We start from the raw sequence: 15,566 nt of genomic DNA, 5'->3' as shown, positions 1-15,566 counted from the left end.
GTGCATTCCTGTGTGCAAACAAGGGACTGGTGCTACACTTGTGCTAACACTTGTCTGCTACTAAAATAAGTCAGCAGACTCAACATATGGGAACAGTGTGTACCAGAACTGTTTATATGACAGTGGTAACATCCTCTTTAGTGACTAAGGACATTCAAATGCCCTAAAACACAGTACTGTGCATATCACCACTTTTCATTTATTTAATTTCCAGTCATTATGTATGTTTTCTTTTTTCAGTGTTAGGAAAAATGCAAGAAACATATTTAACAAAAAAAAAAATCCCAAAAAATTGAGAATAAAATCATATTTCGTTTAGTGTGTGTCCCCTTTACCTTTAGTACAGCATCCATTCTTTTTGGGAGATGTGTTTTCGGCTTTTCAAAGAAATCTGCAGGGATATTTTTCCACACCTAGAAGTTCAGTCTTAGAAGTTGGTTGCATTTTCTGCTTCTCATGCTCCAAGTAATCTCAAACATGTTCAGTGATGTGTAGGTCTGGACTGGGGTAGTCATTTTCATTGTTCTAACACCACCAGCACCTTTGTTGTTTGATTTGCATATTTGTCTATTTCCTTTTTTCAGATCTAAAGCAAGAGTGCAGCTCAATCTCACGAAGATGAAAGCTTTAGATACTGTTTATCTGATGGTGACAGGTTTGGTGGTCTACCAGGTCTTACATGGTTGTTAGGAGTCCCATTTTCCATGTATAGTGTCTCCATTTTGAGTTTATTTTCAACAATGCTGTGGAGCTCCTCATATATACACTGTACCCTAGTTTAAATAAATGGTTATACAGAAGCATTATATAACAATGAAAACATCAAAGTAGGACAGACTATTCTCTGTATTCATGTGTTATTTCAATCAGTTGACGACAAAAGGAATTCCTGTGATTTTCCTGTGATTTTCCTACAGTTTTCATACAGTAACAGGAAGTGAAAGGATAGCGCTGGTATTTGTCTGACTCCTACGAGCTGAAGCTAACTTAGCTTTTGTTTTTAACTACAGAAAATATGACCTAGCCAGAAAGACATTTTGTTTTAGTGTTTGCTTATCTTCTAACTTCATCCACCTTGCGGTAAAAGAACAGTAAAGACGCATCTTAAGAAGTGAGTTTTATTAATCACAAACATACATGGTCTACTGTTCAAGAATTCACACAGGATTTGTACCAGCGCCAAACCAACAGGGCGTCACATGAAATTAGTGAATGAAATTCGTTTCAGTTAAAAGTTCTGAATACAACCATAAACCCTCAGAAAGTAAAAAGGAGAGAATGTGAATTTAACCTTTACAGAACTTTACTCCCAAGATGTGGGTGCAGGACAATACTGAAACTGAAGATAATGCTCTTTTGGCAGTCATTATTTGGTTAAGCTCTCTACTCCATTTATATTTGTTTATATATAAAAAAAAAATCTCACTTGTTTACCATGGCCATCTCAACAATCCAGTAATGCAGGTTCACTTTTAGTGGTATAAATGTCCAAACTGCCACTATCAAATCAGTGTATGTATATGTCCCACTCTAAATTTCATGTACGTATGTGTCTAGTGGAAAAAGTACATTTGTCTCTGAGTGTATAACTGTCGGATTAATAGTAGTGCTCCGTGCTTCATGGAACATTACTTCACTCTATATTTAGGCACTAATACGTAGTAGATCTCTATTTCTAATTAAGTGACAAAAAGGTAATCAAATCGATGCACAACAATCTATTTACAGAAAACAGCAAGTCAGATATGTACTGTAAATCAGAATATCCAAAGTAGTAGTTTAGGAGTTGGTGAACACAGCATGCTATCATTCCTCTCAAACACCTGCTGTTCTGACTTAAATGTATTATAAACTGATTTGAAAACAGTTGGATTGAACAGTGAAGTGTCCAATTGAAGGTCACAGTATAGATTAAGTCAAAAGATACAATGTTTTGAGCATCAGTATCATATGACCACATTGGAAGGCACTTAAGAGGAATGATTTATGTTTAATCAACTGGAACGTTGAAACTATCAAAAATGGCTGTTATATATGAAGTATGACTATTCAGCTATGATTGTACGTCAAATACTCTTAAAATGTTATTTCAAGTTCTGACTGAATCGCCAGTTTACCGCTGTTAGAGATAAAGAAAATTAGCGAACACAATTAGTCAAATTGTATTTTAGGTCTTCAAATGTGGCCTACGAGGCACATCCTCTCTCTACCATGACCGGGCTTACAGGTAGTTAGTCCACTTTACACCATGGAAAGAGCATCATACTTGCCTGTATGTCTGGATGTTTTACATTTGAACTTAAATGACCACTGTTCATATTGCCAGGATTGGTAACAATGGATCTATGTACAACCAGCACAGCTTTTTGTTAGCCAAAATAAAAACCCTGTTTTATTAAAAAGTAATACTGAGAATATTCCTCACTTGAAAAAGAAAAAAAGAAAAAGAAAAACAAAAAACACAACCTGGACATTATATTCACTATGTACAAGATGAAAAACAAGCATAGAAGGACACTTTTAATCAAGGATACGCAGCACTGGCTGTTTACAGTGTTTCCCAGCTTTCTGCTGGTGTTTACTCTAAGAATCTCACCGTCTAACACTATCTACAAACATTAACATGGAACCTTACACTAGCACTATTTAGATCCCAGCAGTAAAGTAATTATGTAAGACCTCTGAAAACTATATAATTGGATATGCTACTGAAACTCATATTAAATCAAAAAATAGCAGAACTAAGGTCAAGTGTCCTATGACATTAAAGGAATATTTAGGGCTTACTAAAAGCAACTACAGTGTGGTTAAAGTGGTTATTAATTTCTTTCAAACACCAAATTGGTCTAGAAAACATACTGGCTTCCATGTTAGTAATTACAAACATTTATAAAAGTAAACCTTTTTCTATAGGCATTTCAAAATATATTCCATCAAAAATATACTGACATGTTTAGCTGGTACAAAACAAAAGTTATATAAACACTTTTAAATCCAATGTTTACAATAGAAATATGTTACTTTCTACTGAAACCTTAGAATTTGTTAGCTGCAGTTTACTAATAAGCTGTTACTGAATAGAAAGAAAAGCTGTATTTGTTCATGATAAAAGGGGTGAAAAGTAGGTTTAAAGAGACAAAAAACCTTCAGTGATACTAATACAGAGATTAATGCTTGCTGGAAACAGCAGTTTGTGATAAATTGTCAGCTTTGGCAAATATGAATAAGTGTTGTTGCAGATGTGCCATGAAGCAAGGCACGTTCTGTGGCAGCTAATAGTCTCTCCTCAATGTGGGGGGGCTGTGTCCGCGAGGTATTGCGCTCATTTCTCCAATGTGTTTCTATGTCTTTCTCATTGCCTCGACTCAGATGACGAACGAGGATTTGTGCCGGAAATCCCCCTAAAAGAAAGGAGGTCAGAGGGAGTGAGCAGCACAAGAAGAATTCTGCATCTTCAAAACAAACTCACTGGAAAGATATGTTGTTCTCAGCAGGTCTGCATGGAACTGTTTTATCTCACCTCATCTTCTGTTCTGACATAATCTACTCCATCACCCTTCCCTGGAGTTTTGTAACTACAACACAAAGCAGACATTACTTTTGGTTTTGATTTGAACAAAATCACACAGCTACACCCGCTGTTAAACTTTATTACCACATCAGAAAAAGACAGACTACACTCTTAATTATCTTGATTTAGTTGATATTTTGCATTAATAGGCATAGTTTTAGTCACAGTTCTGATCTCATTTCCATATTTACTCCATATTTATGCCCAACATCTCAATGTAGTATTACAAAAAATGCCATAGAACTTGTGATTGGTCAGAAGCGATGAATATTTGTATAGAAGCATGTTGAATGAACATCTAACAGTAATCATTTGAATTGTTATATGTATCTTTCATACTTTTATTTACGATTATATTGTTTCAAAATCAGTATTAATTTTTTTATCTATACGGTTTAATTGATTTGAAAAATCTTCAGATTTGTGTTCAGGCAAGCACAGAGAACAAAGGGACCAAAAAGTGATAGCACTTTACTTGAACCCTGCTACATAACATTGATGTAACTGTGCATGCCATGGCAGATGTCATATGCTTTTGTGAGTGGTCATGACAGATTACGTCCAGTGTCATGTTACTATTCTGTTTATTTGTCATGACAGTAAATTAAGCATGTGACATAAGCGGGCGTGACATCAAACATTATTACATATGTCAAGACAATTACTGATAACAAGATACTGTTATGTTACTCAAGAAAGTCATGACAACTCACGACAGGATATGACATTTTCCATGGCATGTTTATGGCATGGTTATGTCAACGATATGTAGCAGGATTCCAATAAAGTGTTAATGGAAAAATGTTAAATATCAGCTCACAATGTTCATAAATTTGAGATGAGGAACAGGGCCCCAGGACAAGATGAAAACCGCTTTAAAATAGCATTGACTAAAAGTGGTAAACAGCTTTGAGATGTGTCTGTGAATCAGTCTGAAATAGCAGGAAAGGCTCTTTTCCTTTGTCACCTACTTGCTTCCCATCTGCTTCTGGCTGGCGAAGTATCCCCTTCTGTATGCACAGAAGATGCCCACTGTTATGCACAAGAGAACCACCACAACCACCAGCACGCCCAGGACAATGCCAGCAATGTTAATGTCATCTGGAAAAAGAGGGAAGCATGAGGGCATTGTGAAGGCTAGGAGGAAGATGCAAAATTTTACACTTGTATTTATGACGTGATAGAGGTAAGTGAGAGACTTACAGACTTCCATCATCTGTGGGGTACACACGGAAACTCCTGCATCGTTTTTAGCTCTGCAGTAATACTGCCCAGCATCCTCTTTCCTCACAGCGCTAAATTTCTGCAGGGGAAATAAATAACATGACCCTGAGCACTTGCCTCTTTGTGTGCATGCCTGTGTTAAACAGGCAGCAGAGTGCAAATCTTCTGAAAGGGTTGTTTCCTGCTGTGCACATATAGGCCACAAAGCACTGCTAAGATCTTTTGCTAAAGGGAGTTAAGTCAAGCAGGTCAAGCACTACTAAGAATGTAAACGGCAAAAGGTAAGGTCCTCGGCGAACAGGCCTATGGACCAGTGGTAGTGTTGTATGCCCATAAGGCTAAGTCTGGCTCCTTTAGTGTCCTCAGTTGTGGAACGAACTCCCCCTGAACCCTGCATTTCATAGTCACTTAGTTCCTTCCAGCATTGTCTGAAGACCTCTTCAGGCTTACTTAGGTTAACACCTTATTGCGCTCATTTGCACTTAATTTCTGAATCATCGTGTCATTTCTCTTCAATTCTCTGCTCTTTACCTCTGTGTTCACTGTTCACTTCAGAAAAAAAGCCTCAATGTCTACACCTGTATGTATTTATTTAACTGAATCAAATGTTAGAGCATTACAGAACAGTTGAAATCGACAAACTGTGCTCAAAATGAATACCCTGCTCTAAAATGTTTGTGATACACATGTACATACAAACAGACCACAATACACTACCGGAAACACTGGGGCCAATATGATAAACTGCTGGTCATACAGGCAGAACTTTAAATGATGGTGGTGGCCAAAACGAGAGGAACTGAGGAATGTACATTAATAATCAAATAATAGTCTATAGGTTAAGTGATTATATAAATAGTTGTTATTTGTAGCCCTAGATATTACAGGCTGTACAGTTAAGCGGGCTGCATTGTGGACTGTGTCTCCTCCAAGGGAGAGTGTGGGAGTCAGTGAAAGCCAGGGCAAGCTTTAGAGGTCAACATGAAGGTTGAGTGGCCAGGGCAGGCCACCGAGTGCGAATGGCGGCGCATGGCGCTTTGGAATGTGCAAGTTAGGACAGCAGATTCCCCTCATGGCTGGAGCAGTCACACATCAACTGACTCCCTAAAATATCCCTCCTCCAAGCCCGGCGCCAGGCCCCTGCGCCTCCCAGCCCCTCGGCCGCATCCTGCACAGCCCCAGCACTCACCAGCGTGCCTGATTCCCCGTTCAGTACATAGGACGAGTTGAAGAACTTGGGGCTGCTCTTGGGGTCTTCTGGTATCTCCTCCGTGTTGCGGAACCACTGGTACTGAGACCTGGGGAAGCCCTCGTCCTCCACGCAGGACAACTCAGCCGACTTCCCCACTGGAACGGACTTGGGCACGGAGCATGTGGGAGTCACTGGCTTCACTGCAATACAGCACAGAACCCAGCAAAATGAAACACTGGATTAGTTTGACCAGAAGAGGTTTTGTAATGTAGTTTGCAAATGATCAGACTGGCTGATTCATACAAAATAAAGTATTTGAGTAACTTCCTTAAAGATTGTCTAGATAGTCCAGAAAGATTCCCTTAGATAGACTGAGATATGTCATACTCCAGATGTACAGATGGTACACTGACTAACAAAAACAACATATCGTACAGCAGTCTATTAACAAGTTTTGTTATTATCTTGAGGCAAATTTAAACAGGACTCCTACTACAAAAAGGCAATTTGATCTGGAATTACTACAATCAGACTTTTAAAACTATGGACACTACACATTTGTACTGGATTAATATCACGCATCTCATCAGTAATCACTTCAATTATAGCACTTCTCCAGGTAAAAATCCAGCTCGAACAGAGCTCGAGATAAAGTCAGAGTTCTTGGTTCAGATGGAGCATCCTCTGAGGCACGCGGCACAGCAAGACTTACAGCCAAGCATTCATGCCTTTAAGCATCCCAGGCAGTCTAGAACAGTGCTCTTTCCCCTTTTAGCTTTCTGATTAAACTCAGCTGCAGTTTCAGAGATTTCCCCATATAGCCATAGACACGCCCGAGGCTGAGGCAGGGCAGAAAGCATCCTCGAATGTGCGCCAAGGGCGGGCAGGACAGAGTGCTCCGGCTCAGCTTACAGCATTGCTACTCGGTAAATACTAACACCACTTCAGAGAAGACAAACACTATCCTATTAACTGCTAATGGTGTAGTCAAGGGGCTCAGGGATATAAATAATAGTAATATTACTATGACATTATTATGAGTGCTGAGATACTATTATTATGGCATATGTTAAAAAAAAAGTTAAAAGTTTAAAGATTCAATGAGGCAGTTATATTTGTATACTTGTAATGCATAGCTTTCAAATTTGACAGCTAACCCACCCTATGCATTAATCTATCCTTAGTCTTGGCACAGTCTGCCCTATATGCTGTGCCTGGTCAACTATAACATTTGTAACACAAAATAGGGCAAGCAAATTGTTTGCAAGCCAGGTTCAGATGCTCTTGCTGACTGGGAAATAATGCACATGTGGTCCCCATGACACAAATTAAAACCCATAAGAAATAAAAACCAAACTACTGTTCATAATAATATGCCAGAAAGCACCTCCAGAAAGTCCTGTATTCTGTTTGTATCTTTACCCAATATTGCTTATTCCTTAGTAAGTGCTTTTCACTCACCTCTTATTCTGAGGTCTATCAGAATCTCATCAAACGTTTTCTGGTCACTGGGGGCAGTGACCTCACAGCGATAAGATGCAGTGTCTGATCTCGTTGTATTAGAAATGACCAAAGTTGCTGGTTCTCTGAGCCATGCTCTGTTCTCCAAGTCACCTAAAGGAAACAAAATTCACTTTAATATGTCTCACCAGGGACACAATCTATACTTCACCGTAGGGATGCATCGATACTGATACTGGTATCAGGTATTGGCCCAATACCATGCTCATTTACTCATAAAAATGCACCACCATCAGCATCTGATCCCACCTGATACCAAGTGTACATTACAACGCAAAACTCAAACTGGCAGTGAATGAGAAACTACTTGCACAGCAAAGTGTTGCTGACTCCATGGCAATTGTTGTAGGTCACTTTAAACATTCTGCGTTGGCATATTCCCGCCAGGCATACAATGCTATTGAATGTCATTTAACATCAGCCAGGTTTTAAAGATTTAACTCTTTAGGTACGTTGCACTCATTTATACCAAAAACTACAAAATTCTAAGTTGGTTATTCATTATGGTATCAGAATCAGTAACAGCGGGTACTAAAATCATGTACTCAGCCTGAAAGAAATGGTCTTGATTAAGGGTAGGCAATGAGATGACATTTTATCGTTATTGTGATAAATTATGTCACAGCATGCTTTTCTAAGCACACTGTGGATAATGTCAAAGCACAACTGGGCCTGTTTAACTGTATTCAATGCAGTTTGAAATAAAATATATTTTTAAAAAATTTTTGAATAAAAATCATTGTAGATTTATTATTATTATAGAATTTTTTATATTTGCCACTACAGGCTCTATTTTGTCTGTTCCGACTTCCAATCTCAAAAACTAAAGAGTAATTATACATATCTTGTATTGTAAAAATGCACTGTTGAAGCTGCATTATAAGTTGTACATTGTACGTATTGTGATACATTTTTGCCATATCGCCCATCCCCAATTTCAATGCCCTACTTTACCAGATTATTGCTAAAGGATTAGCAACGTATATGTTTGTGTGTTACTTAGTAACTGCTGCAAAACTGTAGTTGCGAAATGAGACAAAAACATTTAGGTCATAAGTAAATGATATGATATGAAGTCCAAAATTGTATCTAAACTCAGACGGAGTCCAGTATAGTCATCTCTGTCATAGAATGCTTTGTTGAGATTACCTGAGATTTTTTTCTCATAATAGACATAACTTGGTTGTTCTCCATTCTTAATCTTCTTCCACTCTATCCTGGGATTGGCTGTGGAGATCGACTCTATCAGGCAAGGCAGCTCAATTGCTACACAGAAAAAAGAGAGAAAGACTGTACAGAAACTCTGCATGATTTCAACCAAAAAAGTGTCAGAATAAGAAAATTCTTTATTATCTGCATTTCCTCAGTGATTGTTGTGAGAAAAAGACCTCATACTTACATTCAAACTCGTTGGCCCATGGTGCCTTATTTGTCGTTCTCAATACCACTGCCAAGACGCTAATGTAGCCTGTGATGAAGATGAGAAGGAGAGAATTTGCATCACTGTTATGTATGGCAATTTTTTTTCCTTGCACAGTGATGGGGGGGTTATTTGACCATAAGAAGTAAATTTGAGGTTAAGGACTGCCGGTATCAGCTTAGCCATTTGCAATATCATACGCGCAGACTCTTCCAAAAATTCCTGAAACTCAATTAACACTCAGCCCCAGTGCCCAGAGCCTGAACCCCACCCGCATACATTCTTTACGTCCCTCTGTCCAGCTAGCAGATCCGTTACCAGCCATTTTAAGTTTAGCTCTCACAGCTACTGTTGTTGATGAACAAGGACCCACCACTGACTGCTGACTGCCTGAATGCATGAACTCACATGTCACCTTTTGGTTCAAATCCACAAGAACTGAAATTACCAAAAGGCTGCTATACAAATTGCCTACCAATCCACATTATTGTTGGAAAAAAATCTTGGCTCTCCAACATGGTACCTTTTCAGGAAATGGGGAACGTTCTTATCTTATCAAACTTCTAATGTGAGTTAATGTAATAAGATTTTTTTTTCCAAGTAATTCTGGTCGATTTATCATGAAATTTTCACACAATGTAAAGGACAGCTGAATGGACAAAAAGGGAAAAGAAAAACAATGAGCCAAATCCTGCGCTTGCCTTATCTAACAAAACATTTAGAGAAGTCTAATCATGTTCTGACCGACGTTCCATGAGCTACGGGCCTGTGTTCTGTGACTTCTGTAAGGAAATGAGCAACATCGAGACGTCTCAACTTTCCTCTCATCTAATTTCCTCTTAACTATCTCATGAGAGCCAGCCACAAGAACAGGTTATGACATTCCGTTTCATCTCAACTCCCCAGCCACTGTCTGTGATAAAAAGCTTAAAGTGTGAGGTCCATTAAAACAAGAGGAGTGCATTTAAAGCATTTTATCATGGGACTCCATGGTGGCTGCACTGCCCGATAGAGTTAGCAGCAGTTGAGGCTAATAGAGAGGCAGAAGACCAAGCCTCTGCTCTGTTTACACATGCTTTCTTCAACATCTGGTCTCTGTAACCTTTTAAAAACTTCATTTCCCACTTTGAAGACGTCCTGTACGATTTTCTATAGGTTGACAGCTAACGTCTCACACTTTCCAGCCTGCTGGAGCATACGGCCTGAATGTCTGCCAGGATACTGCAGGCCAAGTATTTCACTCTGCAATCCTTCAACCCAACAGGGAGAAAATGTAGTTTAGGACAGAGTGCTTTGTTTCAGAAAGGGCATCTAATCAGGACACTGAAACATTAATGGCCCTCTGATTGCTAAGGATAATTTCTATGAATGTTTAATGACTGTATTTTGGGCCAAGACTCTGGAGATTTCATCCATTTCACCCAGAGCTAGCACAAAAGAAGAACTGAATATTTGTCCAAGAAAACAGATCAAAGTGGTAAGACCTACATAAACACTACAAGGACAAGGGAACTTCAAAAAGAGGCTAACATTTTACCAAAAGTACATTAAATTAGCTGTATTCATTACAGTCACACATGACAGCAGTATTTAAGTCAAATGAAAACTGCCTCACGTTGCATGGCAGGGCACAAATATGGCACATTTTGTTCGCATTGTCCTTTCGGTGAAAACATGTCTTTGTCCTTTTTGTCAGTTTCAGTGCGAAGTTTGGCGCTTAAGTGAAGATGACACTCGGCTAAAAGGTTGCGAGGATCGTCCTAGAAATGAAAGAACTCCATGAAAGTGTGAAAACAAGTCAAAGCACATCACATCTTTGATCATGTATTACAGAGGAACACTGGACCGTAAGGGAACTGAAAAGCAAAAATGCCTTTTTCAATATCCTGCCCACATGAAGGCTTACCAAAGATTGCAGTAAGACTCACATACTGCCCACAGCGCCCCCCCCGACTCTTTGCCCCCACCCCCACCCCACACACACCCCTTTACAATGACATCCTGTGTGGTGTTTGTGTGTCCGCAGGTGGAGGATAGAGCAATCATTGGTGTGGTGAGTCCTGGCTGCGGTTTGACTGTGTGGTAGGGAAACGATGTGTGCGTGTATTGGGGCAGGCGTCTCTCGTCTGCTTCCTCTCTCTCTCCCCCCTATTCCCCTCCATCTCTTTTTGTCTGCCCCCTCTCTTCTCTCTCTCCTTTCTCTGTCTTCCCCTCTCTTCTCTTTCCTCTGTCTGCCACTTCTATTCTCTTTTTGTCTGTCTGCCCCCTCTCTTTTCTCTCTTTCTGTCTGCCCCCTCTCTTTTCTCTCTTTCCTCTGTCTACCCCCTCTCTTTTCTCTCTCTTTCTTTCTGTCTGCCCCCTCTCTTCTCTCTCTCTTCTGTCTTTCTTTCTACCCCTTTCATCTCTCTCCTGGTCCATCTCTCTTTCTGCTCTTGTCCGTTCTTTCTGCCAGATCCTGCTCTCTCATTCTTTGTCTCTCTTGCTGTCTTCCTCTCTTTTTCTGTCCGTCATATCCTCCTATTTCCTCTTACCGTGTATCCTATCCTGCTCTCTCTCTCGTTCCTTACTGGTTCTCTCGCTCTCTTTGTCATATCCTTCTCTCTCTTGGTTTCTCTCTCCCCTGTCCCGAAGGGACTCAGAGTTCAATACCAGTCCACTGCAGCCGGTGACAGCAGATGCCTGGATGATGACTCTAGGACCTCGCACTGTCCAGCAGGAAGTCTGAGCAGGCACCTCGCCTCGTTACATGCGTCCTGTCCTGCCACGTAAGGTCTCAAAGGTCTGATGCCAGTCGTGGGATAATTGAGCCCTCAAACCACGCAGGTGCTCTGTGACCTACATAGTGTGAGTGTGTGTGTCTTCTCTGGGCACTGGAGAGCACAGCTGGGTGAGAAATCTGACAATCTGCCCCAAGTTTTAATCTCCACCTCCTTCCTTTACAGGCACGACTGGAGCTCCTTAGTAATCTTAGTGTAATGCCCTGATAAAACCCAGGCATTACAACACTGAATAATAATACAACAGACAGGGGAGAGAGAGAGAGGGAGAGCGAGCGTGAGAGAAATATATATAAAGTATTCTCTGACTTAATTTTCTGCATGCGTTTGCATACAAGGGGCTACATAAATTGTGAACTGCAGAGTTAAATGACCTATAACTCAAAAAGATGAACTTGGCAAACACCAGGCAAAAAAATCAAAGATAATACCCTAAAAATACCTGTATGACTCATAGCCATACAATAGGTCGACAAAATCTGGCAAGGTAAATCAGCTCAACGTTCTATAGAGAGTGGGCATCATCTGACCACAGACTGAACGCTTGGCTCAGCATGATAATCAACAGAAAACGGACTGTGGAGGAAAAACTTACTCCACAGAAAGACTTAAATCTAAATTCATAGGGCTGTTTGGCAGCCTCCACAGTTCTCAGTTCAAAACTGCCACACCCAACACCAACACAAGATCTGTAATCAGCAGAGGGAGAAAGAGAGAGGGAGGGAAACAGGGTGAGAGAGAGAGAGAGCAGGCGAGTGGAAGAACTGAGGCAGATTCCGCCTCCATGCAGCTTGTCAGGAAGCATTCAACACATCCAGTTCGCTCAGCAACGCATGAAGTGGATAATATTCCTTGTTATTTTTAAACCGCTGCATTGATTCAATTCCGCTGGGCAGAGGCCTATGCTCTGGCTGGAATAAAAATGGTGCCCATAAAGCCATTCATTACACACCCCAGTCATCACTTGCATAGGACTGGATGAGCTCTGCAGCTCACTATATGAAGTAGAGGTGTCAATCTCAGATCTCGCAGCAATTCATTTATGATTTTTTAGAAAACAATTCAATGCACAAGACTGCAAATTTCACCAATTCAGTTTGATTTAAGGATGCAAATTTTGGCAAATTCTTTTCACTGAAAACCAACCAACATCAGTCACTGACAAGCCTAAATCAAGGATGAGATCCTTTAAAACACTGATTATAAAATTTCAGATTTAGAAGTTGACTGGCTGGGGTCTGTGTGAAGTCATGGTAAAATACTTGATACATGTGGACGACAGAATGTCGTACTGACAGGGGAGACCAGCCATAAGCATGTATATGAAGTAAACGGACCAAAACAATATTAAACATATCCTACGTGAAAACTTACTTATGTATGAACCAAAGGGCTGACAACTACAATATGATCATGACTGTGACCAAAAATTAAAAAGTTGACAAAATGATGGACTACTGAAAGTCCTATACTCTAAAGTTGCAACTCCTTACTAGCTCAGGTTAAAATGAACAGAAATGCTAGTTTGCTTAGACGCACCTTAGTAACTCTCAAAAGCCGTGTCCTTTTCTATAATTTTGCAATCCATGCGTGATTTCCTCACTTCAAATGCTCTTTCTGAGAACATGGATGAAATAACTGTGTCTTACAGCTTCTGGATGTTTACTTTCAATATGGTACATCGTCTTTGTTACTGTCCCACATTTTTGCTGTGTTTGATTTTTAGAAGGTCTATCTCAGTGAAAAAACTGCCTATTTCACCATCATGCAATTCAAAAACCTTCCTCAACTTGAATGATAAACCTGCCTATTCAAATAAGCACTGCTGTTTTTTAGAAAATTAAACTGAATTCATATTTTACCAATAGCACTGGACGAATAATTGTTTATTTGCTGGTTAACAGTTAATTGGTTATTTATTTCCATTCCTAATTTATCTTGTTATGATTCAAAATTATTCTTTAAATACACTCAACACACAAATGTGACTGCAGAAACAATTTACACAGTAGTGCAATATAAACAATAGAAACAATATTTCAAGCTATTTTTCTGAATTTTTATATTTGAAAACTCCAACACTCCAAGATTCCAACATTGCAGAATCAACGCAGCCGAATCGCCACCTTTAGATTGATGCACCCTAATATAAACTGGAGTTTGTCCTCTCTCTGACTCCAGCCCACCGCCACCGCTTTAGAAAGATCTGCACAGCAGTTACTCCATATAACTTGTGAAGTGGGAGAGGTTGCGAATCCTCCTCCGCTGACACTTTGGGAACTCCTATATCCCCACTGTGCCTCAGCTGGGAGGCTGTATTATTGTACTGGCCTTTCAGACTCTGTTACAACACACACTGACACAGCCAAGAACTTCCTCAGAGTACACCGAAGTGTTAAACAAGAAAATAACTTGACCATGAATAGCAAGGTTTGCTCGTGTTCACATGCATGAATTAAGATACAAGAGAAGTAAAAGCCCATGTAGAGATGAATTTGTCTCTTGAAGATAAGACTCTTTGCTAAGCTAGCTCCAGTAATTGAGAAAGTAGCGTGAGAATCCTTGCTAGCCCCTAAACAAATAATCTCCCCAGCTAGGAGAGGCCACCTGTCACGAGAGAAAGGGGAAAAGAAGCTTAGCTACTCCTGAATTCTCTGGTAAAACGTGTTGACAATAAGAAAGTCTTGTTTTAGCTTTCACTTACTGGCTGAGTGTGCGTGAACTATGTTTTCACAGCTGTGGACTGTGAACACTGTCACCTACTACAGGCCTTGAAGCAGCTCAGACTGTGGACCTGACTGGACTTAAGATTATCACTCACGCTCAGCACTATTTTTTAGAGCTGGTCATCCTCACGAAGCAGCCTCAAACCATGTCCACAAGTATTTGAGTGTCAAAAATCGTAATGCAAATGAAGAATATTCACATAATTTAGCAGATCAATGGGAGCTTTATTACAGTCCAATAAAAAGTGAATTCTTCATTTTCCATTTTGAAGTTTTTGGCATTTTTACCCTTATTTTTTTTACCACATTGTGTCCACATATCTCTTTTTTCTTTTTTTTATTTTGATTTTGAATCCCTGACCTTTATATTTTCCTTGTAAATTCTATGGAAGTGAACCAAACCAACAAAATGTTCTGAGTCCCAAGTAAAAAAGAAAAACCACAATAGCCGTCAGTGTGGTAATGAGATTGTTTTAGTTCTAGTATTTGCCCTGTTTCATGAGAATAACCAAAGTGTTGTAAGAGTGTTACAGAAAATACTTTTCTACTGAGCACAGGTAGCATAAGAGTAGCCTTGTGCCTAATCGGTCAACTGATTCATGACATACCTACATAATAACACTATCAATTGAGTCACACGATGTAAACCATACAAATTCACATGAATTTGTTTTAAATATTTTTTGGAGAGCTCTGCTTAGATGTCACTTTACTTAACCTAAGATACAGTGCATCCCAGCTCCTCTTTGGCTTTACTTGGCATGCTCTGGCAAAAACTTAAATGTACAAAATACTACAATACTGTTTGTTCCAAACTACCCATACCTTATTCAAATACCAGATTAAGTAAACATACAGTAAAGAGAGCTTGGATATTTGTATATTAGAATAACTACACCCATCCCTACGTTTAATACTCTGAGGTACAATAAAGTTAAAGACCACCATTTATTTATAGAATGTCCAGTTAAAATGGCTAACCAACACACATTCATTTTCAAGATTTATTTCTGAGGAGATTAGATATAATAAGACAATCCACACACCAAATGAAGGAACTTGTACATTACTAGAAGTTCCATTCCTTTTTCTTTTTTGGGAGGGAAGTGACATACTGTTTGGATCTAAAACTAAA

The 15,566-nt window shown here is 39.6% G+C and overlaps 1 protein-coding gene across 1 annotated transcript in view; it reads right to left on the bottom strand.

The window, feature by feature from the left end:
• Positions 1–1,104: 1,104 nt before the first annotated feature.
• The window catches only part of jam3b (junctional adhesion molecule 3b), a 36,501-nt gene continuing 22,039 nt past the window's right edge, over positions 1,105–15,566 (bottom strand). Inside the window, exons 2-9 of the mRNA XM_036588654.1 lie at positions 8,908–8,976; positions 8,658–8,774; positions 7,449–7,601; positions 5,985–6,187; positions 4,775–4,874; positions 4,543–4,672; positions 3,521–3,575; positions 1,105–3,401 (exon numbers count right to left, since the gene is read on the bottom strand). Of these exons, the coding sequence (XP_036444547.1) occupies positions 3,366–3,401; positions 3,521–3,575; positions 4,543–4,672; positions 4,775–4,874; positions 5,985–6,187; positions 7,449–7,601; positions 8,658–8,774; positions 8,908–8,976 (863 nt within the window). The 3' untranslated portion in view covers positions 1,105–3,365. The remainder of the gene's footprint in view (positions 3,402–3,520; positions 3,576–4,542; positions 4,673–4,774; positions 4,875–5,984; positions 6,188–7,448; positions 7,602–8,657; positions 8,775–8,907; positions 8,977–15,566) is intronic.

Source organism: Colossoma macropomum, unplaced genomic scaffold, assembly GCF_904425465.1.
Source record: "Colossoma macropomum unplaced genomic scaffold, Colossoma_macropomum, whole genome shotgun sequence".
Lineage (NCBI taxonomy): Eukaryota > Metazoa > Chordata > Actinopteri > Characiformes > Serrasalmidae > Colossoma > Colossoma macropomum.
Note: the sequence above shows the minus strand (reverse complement) of the source record. Positions and strands in the feature narration are given on the sequence as shown.